General features: G+C 36.0%; 1 protein-coding gene across 5 annotated transcripts in view; it reads right to left on the bottom strand.

The window, feature by feature from the left end:
• The window catches only part of LOC109084132 (MAP/microtubule affinity-regulating kinase 4-like), a 38,735-nt gene that overhangs the window by 17,009 nt on the left and 8,650 nt on the right, over positions 1-13,076 (bottom strand). For 4 of the 5 annotated variants that reach the window (XM_042771168.1, XM_042771166.1, XM_042771167.1 and 1 more), the window contains exons 2-3: positions 10,542-10,739; positions 10,096-10,149 (exon numbers count right to left, since the gene is read on the bottom strand). In XM_042771168.1, coding sequence (XP_042627102.1) covers positions 10,096-10,149; positions 10,542-10,739 — 252 coding nt within the window. The remainder of the gene's footprint in view (positions 1-10,095; positions 10,150-10,541; positions 10,740-13,076) is intronic. The other variant, XM_042771165.1, reaches the window with a different exon arrangement.

Raw genomic sequence — 13,076 nt, 5'->3', positions numbered from 1 at the left:
TAATATGTGAGTGTTGGGATTTTGTTGTGGATGTGTATGGTGGGGGAGGAAAGAAAAAGAGAGTGTGTGACTGAAAGACAAAGAGTCATGAAGACTGTGAGTGTACATATGAGTTGGACAAATAGAAAAGAAAGGTAAAGGATAGAGGATGGAGTGAAAATACATAATAAGTGGAATGTGACGACAGCTGACAGACATGACACCATTTGAGCTAATTCTTCCCAAACGTAGTCAGAAAGAGAGAGAGGCCAGGCTTTCATTTGTCCTGTTTTTGCCCTCACTCTCTGCCCTCTGTGTGTCCCATCAGTTAGTTTCCATTTACCATTCATTTTCATTTCAGGAGCCTGTGCAGCTTCACTTTCCCACCCCTGGGCCAAAATCATAGTTTGACAAAAAGCATCACAACACAAAGCTTAACAAACTGATAGGGAATGAGGGCCAAGTTTACTTTTTGAACACAGCATTAACATAATGAAATGAATCCAATGGCTTTGTTCTAAATCAACAAGCTAACGTCAATCTCTAATGAAATCAAAGCATTCTCATTCAAAGCTAATTCAGCCAAACAAAAAATATTTCACCCAATATTTGTGTGCTATGTACTTTTATGATTATATAATCACATTGTTAAATAGCAAGATAATAATCTATATAAATAAACCAATAATTGTGTGCAGTGTATTTTTGCATAGTTTTTATTAATTGAGGTTTAGTATTTAGATACATCAAGTTAAATCAAATAAAAAAACTGAAATAAAAAAGTTTTTATGATATATTATATTTCAGTTAAATAAAGTTTCTTTTATTTCAAGTAAAACCATAAAAATGGTTTTAGTTTTAATGAACTATAATAACCCTGATACAGTGTCACGCTGTTAGCTTGGCAACACGCTAATGTCAAACTTTTGTTTATTTAATACTCAAAAGTATTGATTGATATTTTTATCATTATACGTATCATTACAGTGTTAGCTTAGCAACATGCTAACATTCTTCACTGAACTCAATTGTGAATCGAGTTATTTGTGTGCCGTGCAGTTTGACTTGTTGTCACGTATAAGGATAGGATGCTCCCTTAAAAAAAAGCTGCCTATGTAGGTAGTAAGCAACAAGGCAGCACAGTAGGTTTCGGAACAAAGCTAATGATTTACTACATTTCTTGATTGCTAGCCGAGCATGAGAATGAGGAAGGCCTTTTTTTGCTGACATCATTTCCAAAACATTTGAGTGTCTGTCTCTCCTGCGAGGCCGTTTGAAGACAAATGACCTCATACGGCTTTATATTCGGCTGCTTTAAAGAGCAGGAAGAAATTCCAGTGCAGTTCTCTCAAGATTTATACTGTCTGCATGCTGACGGCCCCTGAGGAGTTTTGATTCTCTTCTCGATGCACATACGTCTTCCTTTGGGCATAATTTGTTCTAACAAAACCGGTACAGGAGCAGGTTTGCCCTTTATTTACATCAGACACTGCAGATAACATTATGATCAAATTGCCAATGCATGTATTTTGAGAAACATGAGCCCTTTTCAGTAAGTCAAAGAGATAAGAGATCTCGACATGGTGTCATAAGCAAGCAGGACTAGTTTTTAGACACTGCAGCAATGAAAATATATCTTTAAGGATTGACAACATAAATTGCACAGATTATGATCACTGTTATACTGAGTTTTCTCATGTGCACTTATAGTCAATCTTTTAGAAATGATGGAAAATATATATATTTTTTTACATGTTCAGAAGTCAAACACTTCACATTTAACACTTGGGACACACCAACAGTAGGCATCTGTTTGAGGTCACTAATCTGTTTGTTTTACACATGCACGGCTGGCACACACAAACACAGATGCTCACAAATGCGAATTGAACTGATCAAGGCAGACAGGTTACATAATGACGCCGCTAATGCGGAAGACTCTGAGCCAGCAGCACAATCACTGTACACAGAAAGGAAATCGAATCCACTTTCTCATCCCTTCTGTTACAGAGAGTAAGTGCTGAAACTAAACAGAGCTGTTATTTCACTAGTTTACCCAGGTAAGTGTTTTCAGTGTTCAATATATCCCATGAATCAGCTGATCTGCACTGCAAAAAATCATACCTTTGTCTTGTTTTATAGTAAAAATATCAACGATCAATGTAAAATAACCATGTCCAATTGATCCATTTAACACAATAAGTAAAAAGTGTTACCTATATTTCTATATCTATAATCTAATCAGTTTCTATATTATACTCTTATGCTCACAAAGCCTGCATTTATTTGACTGAAAATACAGTAAACATACAGTAACAATGTGAAATAACCTTACAATTTTTGCTGCTTATATATTTATTATATATATAATATGATATATAATATTTGTCTTTGCTGCATAATATTTTATATAATATTTGCAATAGGATTTTTTGATGAATAGGAAGTTCAAAGAACAGAATTTATTTGAAACCTTCTGTAACAATGTAAAAATCTTTACTGTCACTTTCGATCAATTTAATTTATTCTGACTGAATAAAAGTAGTAGTTTCTAGAAATAATAAATAAATAAATAAATAAAAAAATACACATTTTACTGACCCCAAACAATATATTGTACATTTAACAGGTACATTTATATTGATGTTTAGCTATTTTATTTTACTTTTTACTGGAAAAGACAAAGACCTGTTCTTTTCAATCTGAAATGTGGAAGTGTATTTCTTTGGCTTTTATGAGCAGTCATACAAGCTGAATGATCACATGACATCAGGGGTTTCCTGAGACGACATCAAAACTCATCTGGCACATACATATACGACGGCCCCTTGAGAGCGGCTCTAATTGAATTGCACAACAGCTGTTCACCTGAGCCCTAAAGATAACCATCAGATAATCCAGCCCCTCCCCTGCTCTCTTTCCTCATGAATCTCTCCTGCTTTTCCTCAAAGACGGGCCTTCCTGGTTCATTTCCCATGCTTTGGCCTCATGTCACCGTTGCTATGGTGACCTGGTATTAAAGCAGGGACTTATCTCACCCCCTCAGTCAGGCAACGCTGTGCTGCTCCCTCAGCACCTGATGGAAAACCTGCCTAGGCCCGCACGACTCACTTTAGATAGTATGACTGCTCCATTTCTCCCCTTCTCTCCTGTTTCTACTGTCCATTTTTCATGTTACCGACTTCCAGACAGTGTTACTCAAACCCTGAGTTGACCTTCTTTCTTTAGAGAGAGAGGAATTTGCCTACGAAATATGCTTATAATGGTTTCTTTATTTCTTGTGTGTTGGTAGTGCTGGACGGAAACATTTGTCGAGCCCAGAGTGATGTTTGCGAAGGACCTCATCACCTTGACCCCAATGCAGGCCTCCCGCCAGTTAATCCAGGCTTTGTGCTGAGAGCCTGATTGAGCCACATTTACAGATGAATAAGCGAAAAATAACCATAGATTTGTCATTCAATTATTATGCTTACAAAGAAAGAACCAGACAAAAAATTGGGATAAAGATCAAATATATAGGAGCGTTTACAATGAGTGCCCAAAACACAAAAATTCAAGTACAGGTGTGTTTTAATCTCCTTTTTATGCCTTGACGAAAGTGTGTTTTAATATGATTTTTATGTTTTGTAGTTGGTGGAATTGCATAATTCTGTGAGAAGTTATTTTATTATATTTGAGACTATCTATTATTATAGTATTTATCAATCTTTATATTTTTTATTTTCAGTTTTCAGTTTAATTTCAATTAGTTTTATTAATATTACGTTTTGTCATTTTTATTCACTTTTTTCTATTTAGCTTTTATTTTTATTTCAGCTTTAGTAATTTTAGTCTCTCAACTTAAATATGTTCATCATATATTGTATTTTATTTTATTTATTTCATTTTTATTTTGATTAAGATAAAAATATAACAATACATAAAAAAATTATCAATTAAAAAATAAAAAGGTTATCCGAATTTATTTGATATATTTGAAAGATTTCATTAAGAGACACAACGGAAATAGAAACCATGGAAGAGATATCATATATGATGTTAAGACAAGGTGCGACACTTTACAATGGGGCTTTCCTTCAGCATTAGGCATATTTCTTACTTCGCCAGATCACTGAAAGTGTCTAATAACCTCTGTTCACCCTTATCAAATTCATCATTCAGACATCAGCATATCGCAGCCGTCCACATCCCACTGGGAATCATTTTTCATCTGCGTCTGGTTCTGTCCAGGCCTTCCTCTTTCCACACGGTCTTCAACTGCTCCACGGAAAGGGGGTGAAATATGCAAATCAGAGGCTTGTCATTTTTGCATGTCTGAACAAGAGAACAAAAACACCCACGCAACACTTCTGACATCAAATAATAGCTCTGACAACGAATATTAGCATGTGAATGATATTTTGCCTCTAATCACCGTTACATAATTCCACAATTAAAGGGATAATTCCCCCATAAATGAAAATTCTGTCACCATTTAATCACCCTCATGTCGCTCAAACCTGTATGACTTTATTCTGTGGAACATAAAATAAGACATTTTGATGAACATTGGGGTCCAAACAATATTGTTCCTACCATACAGGTTTGAAATATGGTTATTATTGTTAACTGAAACTAAAATTAAAGCCATAAAAAAAAACATTTCTGTTACTTTAATTAAAATCCGTTAACTGAATTACAATATAAAAAAAACTTAACTTGTTTTATTTCAGCTAGTTGCCAAGGGAACAATTCTCATTTTCGTTTAGTTTAAATGGAAGTACTAAAATAACTAAATAAACTAAAACAAATAAATAAAAATTGATAAAAACTATATGGACACATTAAAAACAACAACCAAAAATAATAAAAATAACAAAACACAACAAAATTAAAAAAAAATCTAATTCAAAATATTAACAAAAGAATGGTTTATCAAAGATACAAAAATATGGTTTGGAAGTACACGAGAGTGAGTAGTTTATGATGATGACAGAATTTTAATTTTTGGGTGAATTATCCCTTTAAACATTATGGAAATATACAACACAGAAGTGAATTGAATCTTCTGTTTATCCAGATGAGGCAGTTTATATTCTTCAAACTGTATCACATTATGGGAGGCGTTGACAAGGAGCTTACATCGGTGCCACATTATATCAAAATCTATCCGAAGACATTGTAAGAGCCTCTCAAGAGGGTAAGAGTGGTTCTGCATTGCTACATAATATTCTACTAAAAATCTGCAAGACTTAGAGGAATCACGTCAGTCTGACTGACAATTGTTATAATAATTTCCCAGCAGTGGCTCTATGTCATAATGGTAATCCGTGCGTCTACATCATTGGCTCATTCTGTTCCCGAAGGGAAGGTTTTTTTCAGTGTGATTGTCAGAAAGCTAATGGCATCCTCATATGGCATTTCTCCATCTCATTCACACCTGAAGAGGTCTAATGTGCACATGCACAGCCAGCTGAAGCCTGAAGAATGTACCATTCAGACGTGAAAACAAAACAGTGAGAGTATTGAGAAACACTGCAAATAGACAACATGTTAGTTAACCATTTAAAGCGAATCGTTCACATATATAAGTGATGTTACCAAGGAAAACACTGTGGGCTTTCAAAGTACTTCTGTCTCTGGCAGGCATTAGTCCATGCCCACGCCATTTCCCTAGCATTGATCTGGAGCCCAGTGAGTGACAGAGAGAGAAAGAGAGATGGATCACCACAGAGACCAAAGCAGATGGTCTCATCAGGGCACAGCAACAGCTCAGGTCAAAGCTGCCTCTGGGGGGCCGAACATCAGGACAGGAAACCTTTGGCTTGCCCAGAAGCCTCATGGCCGCTTGAGCATGTCCCAGAGGAACACTGAATTGCTCAGTGCTCTTTTAAAGCTCTGGAGATTTATTGGAGATCTCAGTTGTGTTTTTTATGCTGGATGTTGGTCTGAATTTCTTTAGAAAATTAAAATATGCTATAAAATGTATGAACATTTGGAGTTTGATCATTTTTGATGACAAATTTGATGAGAAAGATGTTTACTGGGAATTCTTATGACACTGTTGGGCTCTTTTTTACTCAGGAGAAACATCTGAGATTCTGTCTGACAATAAAGAGATCTCTTTTGTGACTTTTATTTCCTATAGGATGCTCCCTTCATTACATATATAAACACACATCTATAATATCATAAGTTGCACAATTATTGTAGGTAAAAAGGGGGTGGGTCTCTTACTCCAAGCTGCATTTACAGTAAAAATAGCAATATTGTGAATTATAATTACAATTTAAAATAACTGTTCTTTATTTAATTATATTTTAAAATGTAATTTATTGCTGAGATGACAAAGATGAATTTTCTTCAGTGTCACATGATCCTTCAGAAATCATTCTAACATGCTGATTTGGTGCTCAAATATGTTAGGATTCTTTGATGAATAGAAAGTTTAAAATAACTGCATTTATTTAAAATACTAATATTTTGTAACATTATTAATATATTTAATGTCACTTTTGAGCAATTTAATGCATCCTTGATGAATCAAAGTATTAATTTCTTTCTTTCAAAAAAATAAAAAAAATAATAAAAATCTTACTATCTCCAAACTTTGGACAGTAGTGTAGGTTACTATTTTAACCCGGATTCATTTGCTCAATATTGCACCAAGTTATAAGAGAATAAGAGAACATCTACTTAGTTAAAAGTCGCATTTGCCTTCATGTTGTCATCAAGTGAGTCAGGACTGCCACTGGTGTCCCCTCAAAAAACAAAACTGGTGCATGATGCCCCTGGGCTTACTCAACACAATCTGTCTCCTAGATACATACAACACACAATGCCCTACAGTGCCAGAAATAGTGATAATCTCATAATTGATGGCGCTTACATAAGTAATCCATGAGTATTTGGAGTTGATCAGAAATAATCTTGAAGCGTTAGGCGGTAATGCATCTCCAATGTGACTCATAAATGTCAAGTTCACTTCATCTTCTTTTCTCTTTGGAGTTTATCTGGCTCTGCCTGTTGGTGCTCTTCCAGCAGAAATTACCCTGGATGATTTAACAGTTGATTTACAGCTGAAAATAGGTGATTTAACAGTTATACAAGTATAATCTGCACTAAACTTGTAAGGTTTTGCACTTTTAAGATATTCAGGTTACATATAATTCCATATTTTTGGGGACTGAGGAGTTACATTTTCACCCAGAAACATGTAAACCAACTTGCCCTAAAGGGATAGCCTAGTTCACCCAAAAATGAAAATTCTGTCACAGAAGAAGATTTTTTTTTTTTTTTTTTTTTTTTTTTACAAAAAACATTCTTTTAAATATCTATAATTTCCACAGAAAGAGAGTCATACAAGTTTGGAATTACATGAGGGTGAGTAAATGATGACAAATTAATAATTTTTGAGTGAACTATGGAAATTTCATACCAGCAGTGGTAATATATTAATAGTAGTCATATATCAATACATTTCTACAACTTTAAGACTGTTTAATGCTCTCAAATTCACACATTCAAAGTTGCCAAAGAAACCATTTTAAATCAGGACTTTTGCTTTCTGATATCATGTTTTAGGCACTCCTCACATCTCTTGTATACACGCTTGCTTTCTCAGGATCTCTGTTTCTGTGCTACGGCCCCCTGGAGTCCCCCACTCCCTCTGGGTTCAGTTGCCCCCATTGTTCGTCTGTCTGGAACGGCGCTCCTGGCTTCAAGAGACTTGAATGAGTGACACCCAACCCCCTCTACCCTTCTTCACCCACGGTCCAACTCCGCCGCCCTGCCTGAAGGGTTTTTTTTTCAATAAAGTAGCACCATCCTCTTATGATGGGGCCCCACACCTCCATGATCACGCCCCCGACCCTCACACACACATGTCGATAAAGCCTAATTCCATGTCTTTCCCAACCCTTCTGAAATCCAGCTGCTGGGAAAGTTCATGGTCAGCTGATTGTGCTCTGCCCCCCTCCATCTCTGAACAGGATTAAACAGAGAGGAGATCGGAGAAGAAGAGGAGAATGAGGCTGCTGGCAGATCTCCAGAAACAAGGCTGTGGCCACATCAGACTAACAAAACTTCTGGATCTCCAGTAAACATGACACGTTAGGAGCAGGCCTGTAACCACCATAGACATTAAGAGGCACACATAAGTTTTAGATTTGGTTCCCAATCTTAAGTGTATGATTCCTTCCTTAAAGTGTGTCATAGATTGAGACGTCATAAATTAATGAAGGCTTAAGATCATGAATTATTTATGAAACACTACTGTTTAAAAGTAAAATTTGCTTTTAATAAGCAAGGGTACATTAAATTGATCAAAAGTGACAGCACAGCCATTTATAATGTTTTGCTGTGCAAATAAATGCTCTTAATATTTCTTAAGCATCAAATCAGCACTATAGAATGATTTCTGAAGGATCATCTGACACTGAAGACTGGAATAATGCTATCACTGGAATAAATTACAGTTTAAAATATATTAAAATAGAAAAGTTATATTAAACTGAAATCATATTCCACAATATTACTGTATTTTCGATCAAATAAATGCAACCTTGGTGACCATAAGATACTTTTAAACATTAACAAAATCTTACCGATCCTAAAGTATAATGCATATATAAAATTTGAGAGAACTTCTTCCACATTTGTCATTGTTAATCTTGGGAATTTATAGGCCAGATGAAAACTGCAGTCGACAGTTAAACAAAGGTTGGGAACGTGTGATTGAGAGAACAAAGAAAGAAAGAAGTAAGGGGTACAAAAATATTGTACTGGGAAAGGTCACCTGGTGTGTTTTAATAATACTGACAGGAGAGGCCTGCATTTCTGCTGCAGAGTTTAACACACCCCTGCAGAGAACACAAGCACCATCAGCCTCACCTAGCACATTATACTACACTTCACAAGGCATTTGACCCATCATTTGCATTTGGTTTCGACCATATGATATCACTCACCTCTTTACACCAAGACATCACCAATAAACTGTTAGCAACAAATACAACACTTTCTATAAGTGTGCCATCACATCATCTATCTAAAACCTGCTGTTACATACTTATTTATCTTCAAAATGCATTACACTTGGATATCCTGGAAGAACTTTTAGAGCTAATAATAATCTTTTTAGGTTTGAAATGCTGTGTTAGCAATCACAAAACCTCTGAATGAAGCAGCACACCATATTTCTCACATTCGAGGTGTGATTATCACACAGACTCTCACAGGAAGACAATATTCCCCAGTCATCTTACCATATGCACAAAAGCTGGGAATATTTAGCACTTCATAAATGCTTTTTTTTTTACTTTGTACTTAAGATGAATAAATTCTAATAATGATTTAATTCATGCAATATACATCAGACAACACTAAACATAAAAACAAATACTAAAGATGAAGTTAGAAGTATGTGTTTCTAATTATAATTTATTACTACTATTACTTTTTTATATTTCGACACGTTAGTGTTTTTTTTTTTTTATTTTTCGACAACATGTTTTAAAAACACACGATTCTAGCTCTAACACGATTAGCTAAGCTAATTTATTCTGATGAAAACATCTTTTAAAGTTACATTTCATGGACAAAAACACAAAAATAGTGTAACATTTACCTTTAGGATTTACATTATCTCCATATAGCCAAACAAACTAAAAACAAAAAGTGCAAAATATGATAATATGCCTATAATACAACAACAACAACAACAATCATAGTTTCCTCATTTTCAACAGCTTTCTCTGTTTTGAATTGCTTATCTAATCTTTCCTGTCATTTTCTGGCGAATTAATATACTTAGCTGAGAACTAAACCAAGGACAAAAACAGCTCACTGTTTTATTTTCCAGATTTCACACAGATAAAGTGCTCAGACAGCTCCAGATATATTACAACAGCAATAAGAGCACAGTCCATAAGAGCACAATGGTGGCAAATCAAAACCATTGGGTCAAAGTTCACGTTTTCACTGACCACTGCTAAATAGTGTCTAATCAAACACCATTTGACCAAAACAAGCTCCTCAATATGACCTTATGTCTGAGTTCATATAGACTTTAGCACACAAAGACATAATTAGGATCACAAGCTTATAAGAGTGCAGCGGTTATGACTGAGTTCCTACCTTCTGTAGGCTTGTAGGGTTGAGTTGGGTTTTGTCAATGATTTTTATAGCAACCTGAGAAGACACAAAGTAAAAAAAAAAATCATCAAAATTTAGCTGACACATTGACTTGACAACTAAATTGCATATAAAAGAAGCAGTCACCTGGAAAATTATGCTAACTCTGCACACCTCAGTAGGTTGATTACATAATTGCTTTTGGTCAAAGTGTAAAAAGCTGGATGCAGAGATTTTTATATAGATTTGTTTTTTTGTACATATGAAATCTGGCCCAAAAACTATGGCAGAGGACAGTGTGCACTTTTTTTTTTTTTTTTTTGACACACTGAGGCAGCCATTGTGCGACTGAGAACTTGAGAAGATTTACCTAAATGCCAATCAGAAAAGCCTTGTCAATCTTTATTTAATTTCCTAACATAATACCGTCATCTCTCTGTACATCTTACCTCCCTGCCAGTCAAAATATGGCGTGCCAACTTCACTTTGGCAAAATTGCCCTTGCCGATGGTCTTAAGCAGCCGGTAGTTGCCGATGTGAGCCTGTTCGTCCGAACACGAGGCAATTGAATTCCGGCAACGGGCTCCGAGTGAGCGACTCGACCATCCCGAGCCCTTCTCTGAACGACTGGCTGAGAGAGAGGCATGCTGTGGGTTGAAGAGAAAATGTTCATTGTTAATACATTATAGTTCAAAACATGACCAAGATTTGTTTACGTAGAGATTTCATAAATATTTAAAACTGAAACATTCAGATATAATGTAGAATATTCAGCACCACAATTCATAATCCTGAGAAATTTCATGTTCACAATGTGCAATTGACGGGTTAATTCCACCCAAAATAAATATTTTCTCAATATTTACTCAGTCTTATGTTATTCCCAACCTATATGACTCACGTTTTGTGGAATACAAAAAACATATTTTGAAGGACTGTTGTCCATACAATGTCAGTCAACGGGGACCAAAACTACATTCATTGTAAAGTAAAAAAAACAAAAACACATTTTTTAAAAAAAATCTTTTGTTATGTTACTCAGGTTTGGAATGACATGAGGGTGAGTATATGACTTTGATGCATATGATTAACAGTGCTGTTACAGTAAAATAAAATTATTAACAATTATTTTCATTAATTGAAATAAAGCTGAAATAAAATAAAATAAAACAATATAATATGAGATGAGATGAAAAAATTAAACCTTATAATACTTTGTGATTTCTCCAAGGACAGCTTATCTCCGCTTTGCTAAACATTGCTGACAAGTTTCATTTCTGGCTGTTCCAAGATCTTAAATCTTAAATCTAATCTATCCAAGAATGCATTGCAACACTACATGGCACTCACACCTTGGCCGCGACATGACGCATGTGGCATTCTTAGCTGGATGCTAACTGTAGAATTCTGTGTGGACACAAGACCCCATATAATGATGACTCACAAATTTTAATGACAGAGGAAGGGAGCATATTTCTTCACACCAAAAAGCCAGTTTTAATGTCTCTACACCCGCTATTCTCAGCAGTTTTGACCATTTCCTGCTGACATAGACCTCATCGCCTGTCACCCACCCATCCTCTTACGCTAGGGTCCGTGATAGCCCACGGTGGGAACTGTAGGCATTAATTGTTCCACTGCTGCTCTCTGTCTGATTGCCCTTGCAATTTATATGAGAAAGGTGGGGGCAGGGGTATAAATGAAGGGGGGGTTCTTAGTGAAAGCAATATGTCACTGAAATAGATGGTTTATATGGCGGAAGAAAGCTTCAGGACCTAATGACCACAGAACAATAAAAGATGATGCATTTAGATAATCAGTTTCCTCCCACTGAGTATATGCACTTTAAAAGTTCGATTTCAGTCTGAATAAAGTAATCATTTGTTTGTTTCTTTTTTTAAATGTCATGCTTTATTGCAAGCACAAATCACATCAGTATGATTTTTGCAGTCACATAAGCAGATTTTCAATGAAATTTTGTGGGGCAAAGCGGGTCCACTGTCAGCAATGCACCGGTTACACAGAAGTCACTTTCAAACCAAGCAGCTTTCTTTTGGTCAACATGGCGAATTTACATTACCAACTTACACACAAGCTAAATCTGTGTGGTGAACTTTTTCATCCTCACCCAAAACCCTCGATTATCCACTGAAATGACTGTATTTGTAAATGTGACTGTACCACATTGTACTCTTGCTCCGAAAGGGATTTTTATTCAGTGATGATATAGAGGGATCATTTGGGTTCCCTTAAAAACCATTTAGTTTCAGTGAACTAACAATTCCTCTTTTTAGTGTGAAGAACATTTTAATAATCTATAAAGAACATTTTGTGGAATGGAAAGGTTTTGGTGGATGTTAAAGGTTCTTCATGGAAGCAGAGATGCCCAAAAAGAACCTTTGTGTAGCTAACTCTTGAGTGTTGCTCAATTATAACTGCACATTTAAACATACATATTGGTAATGATATGCAGTTAATAAAGATCCCAAGACATTATTCCACATAACATAATTCTAGAGACCCACCCCAGACTGAGACAACAGACCGCCTATCTGGGTGGTGCCCTGCTCAGGGTAGGATAGGAGCACATGTGAAGGGGGTAGAGATGGGTCAGGGTCAGTCCATCCAGCCACACATCCTGCTATTGCATCTTATGACTTACTCCCAAAATCCATTTACAGGGATCTATGTCCTGTCCTGTCTTGTCCTGTGAAGCTTTGCATCTGGCACTGCTGCTGCACCAGTTTCCTCTGTGCTGATTTCTTTCACAGCGTTTCCTTTAAATGAATGCACGACAATGAGCTTGGGTCGTTCACAATATCACTATGCTATACTGTGTTGATGTGAGATAAAAGAGTGGGAAACAGGTGTATGCCCGAGGCCAGGTGTGAAGAGCCCTGCCAAAACTCAAACCTGCATGGTTTCCTGTCTTGAATAGATGTTGTGCCTTCTCCTTGTAACAGTTCCCTGATGTGGCTTCCAGA

The sequence above is a fragment of the Cyprinus carpio genome, chromosome A15, assembly GCF_018340385.1.
Source record: "Cyprinus carpio isolate SPL01 chromosome A15, ASM1834038v1, whole genome shotgun sequence".
Classification (NCBI taxonomy): Eukaryota; Metazoa; Chordata; class Actinopteri; order Cypriniformes; family Cyprinidae; genus Cyprinus; species Cyprinus carpio.
This window is presented reverse-complemented; position numbering and strand designations above follow the sequence as displayed.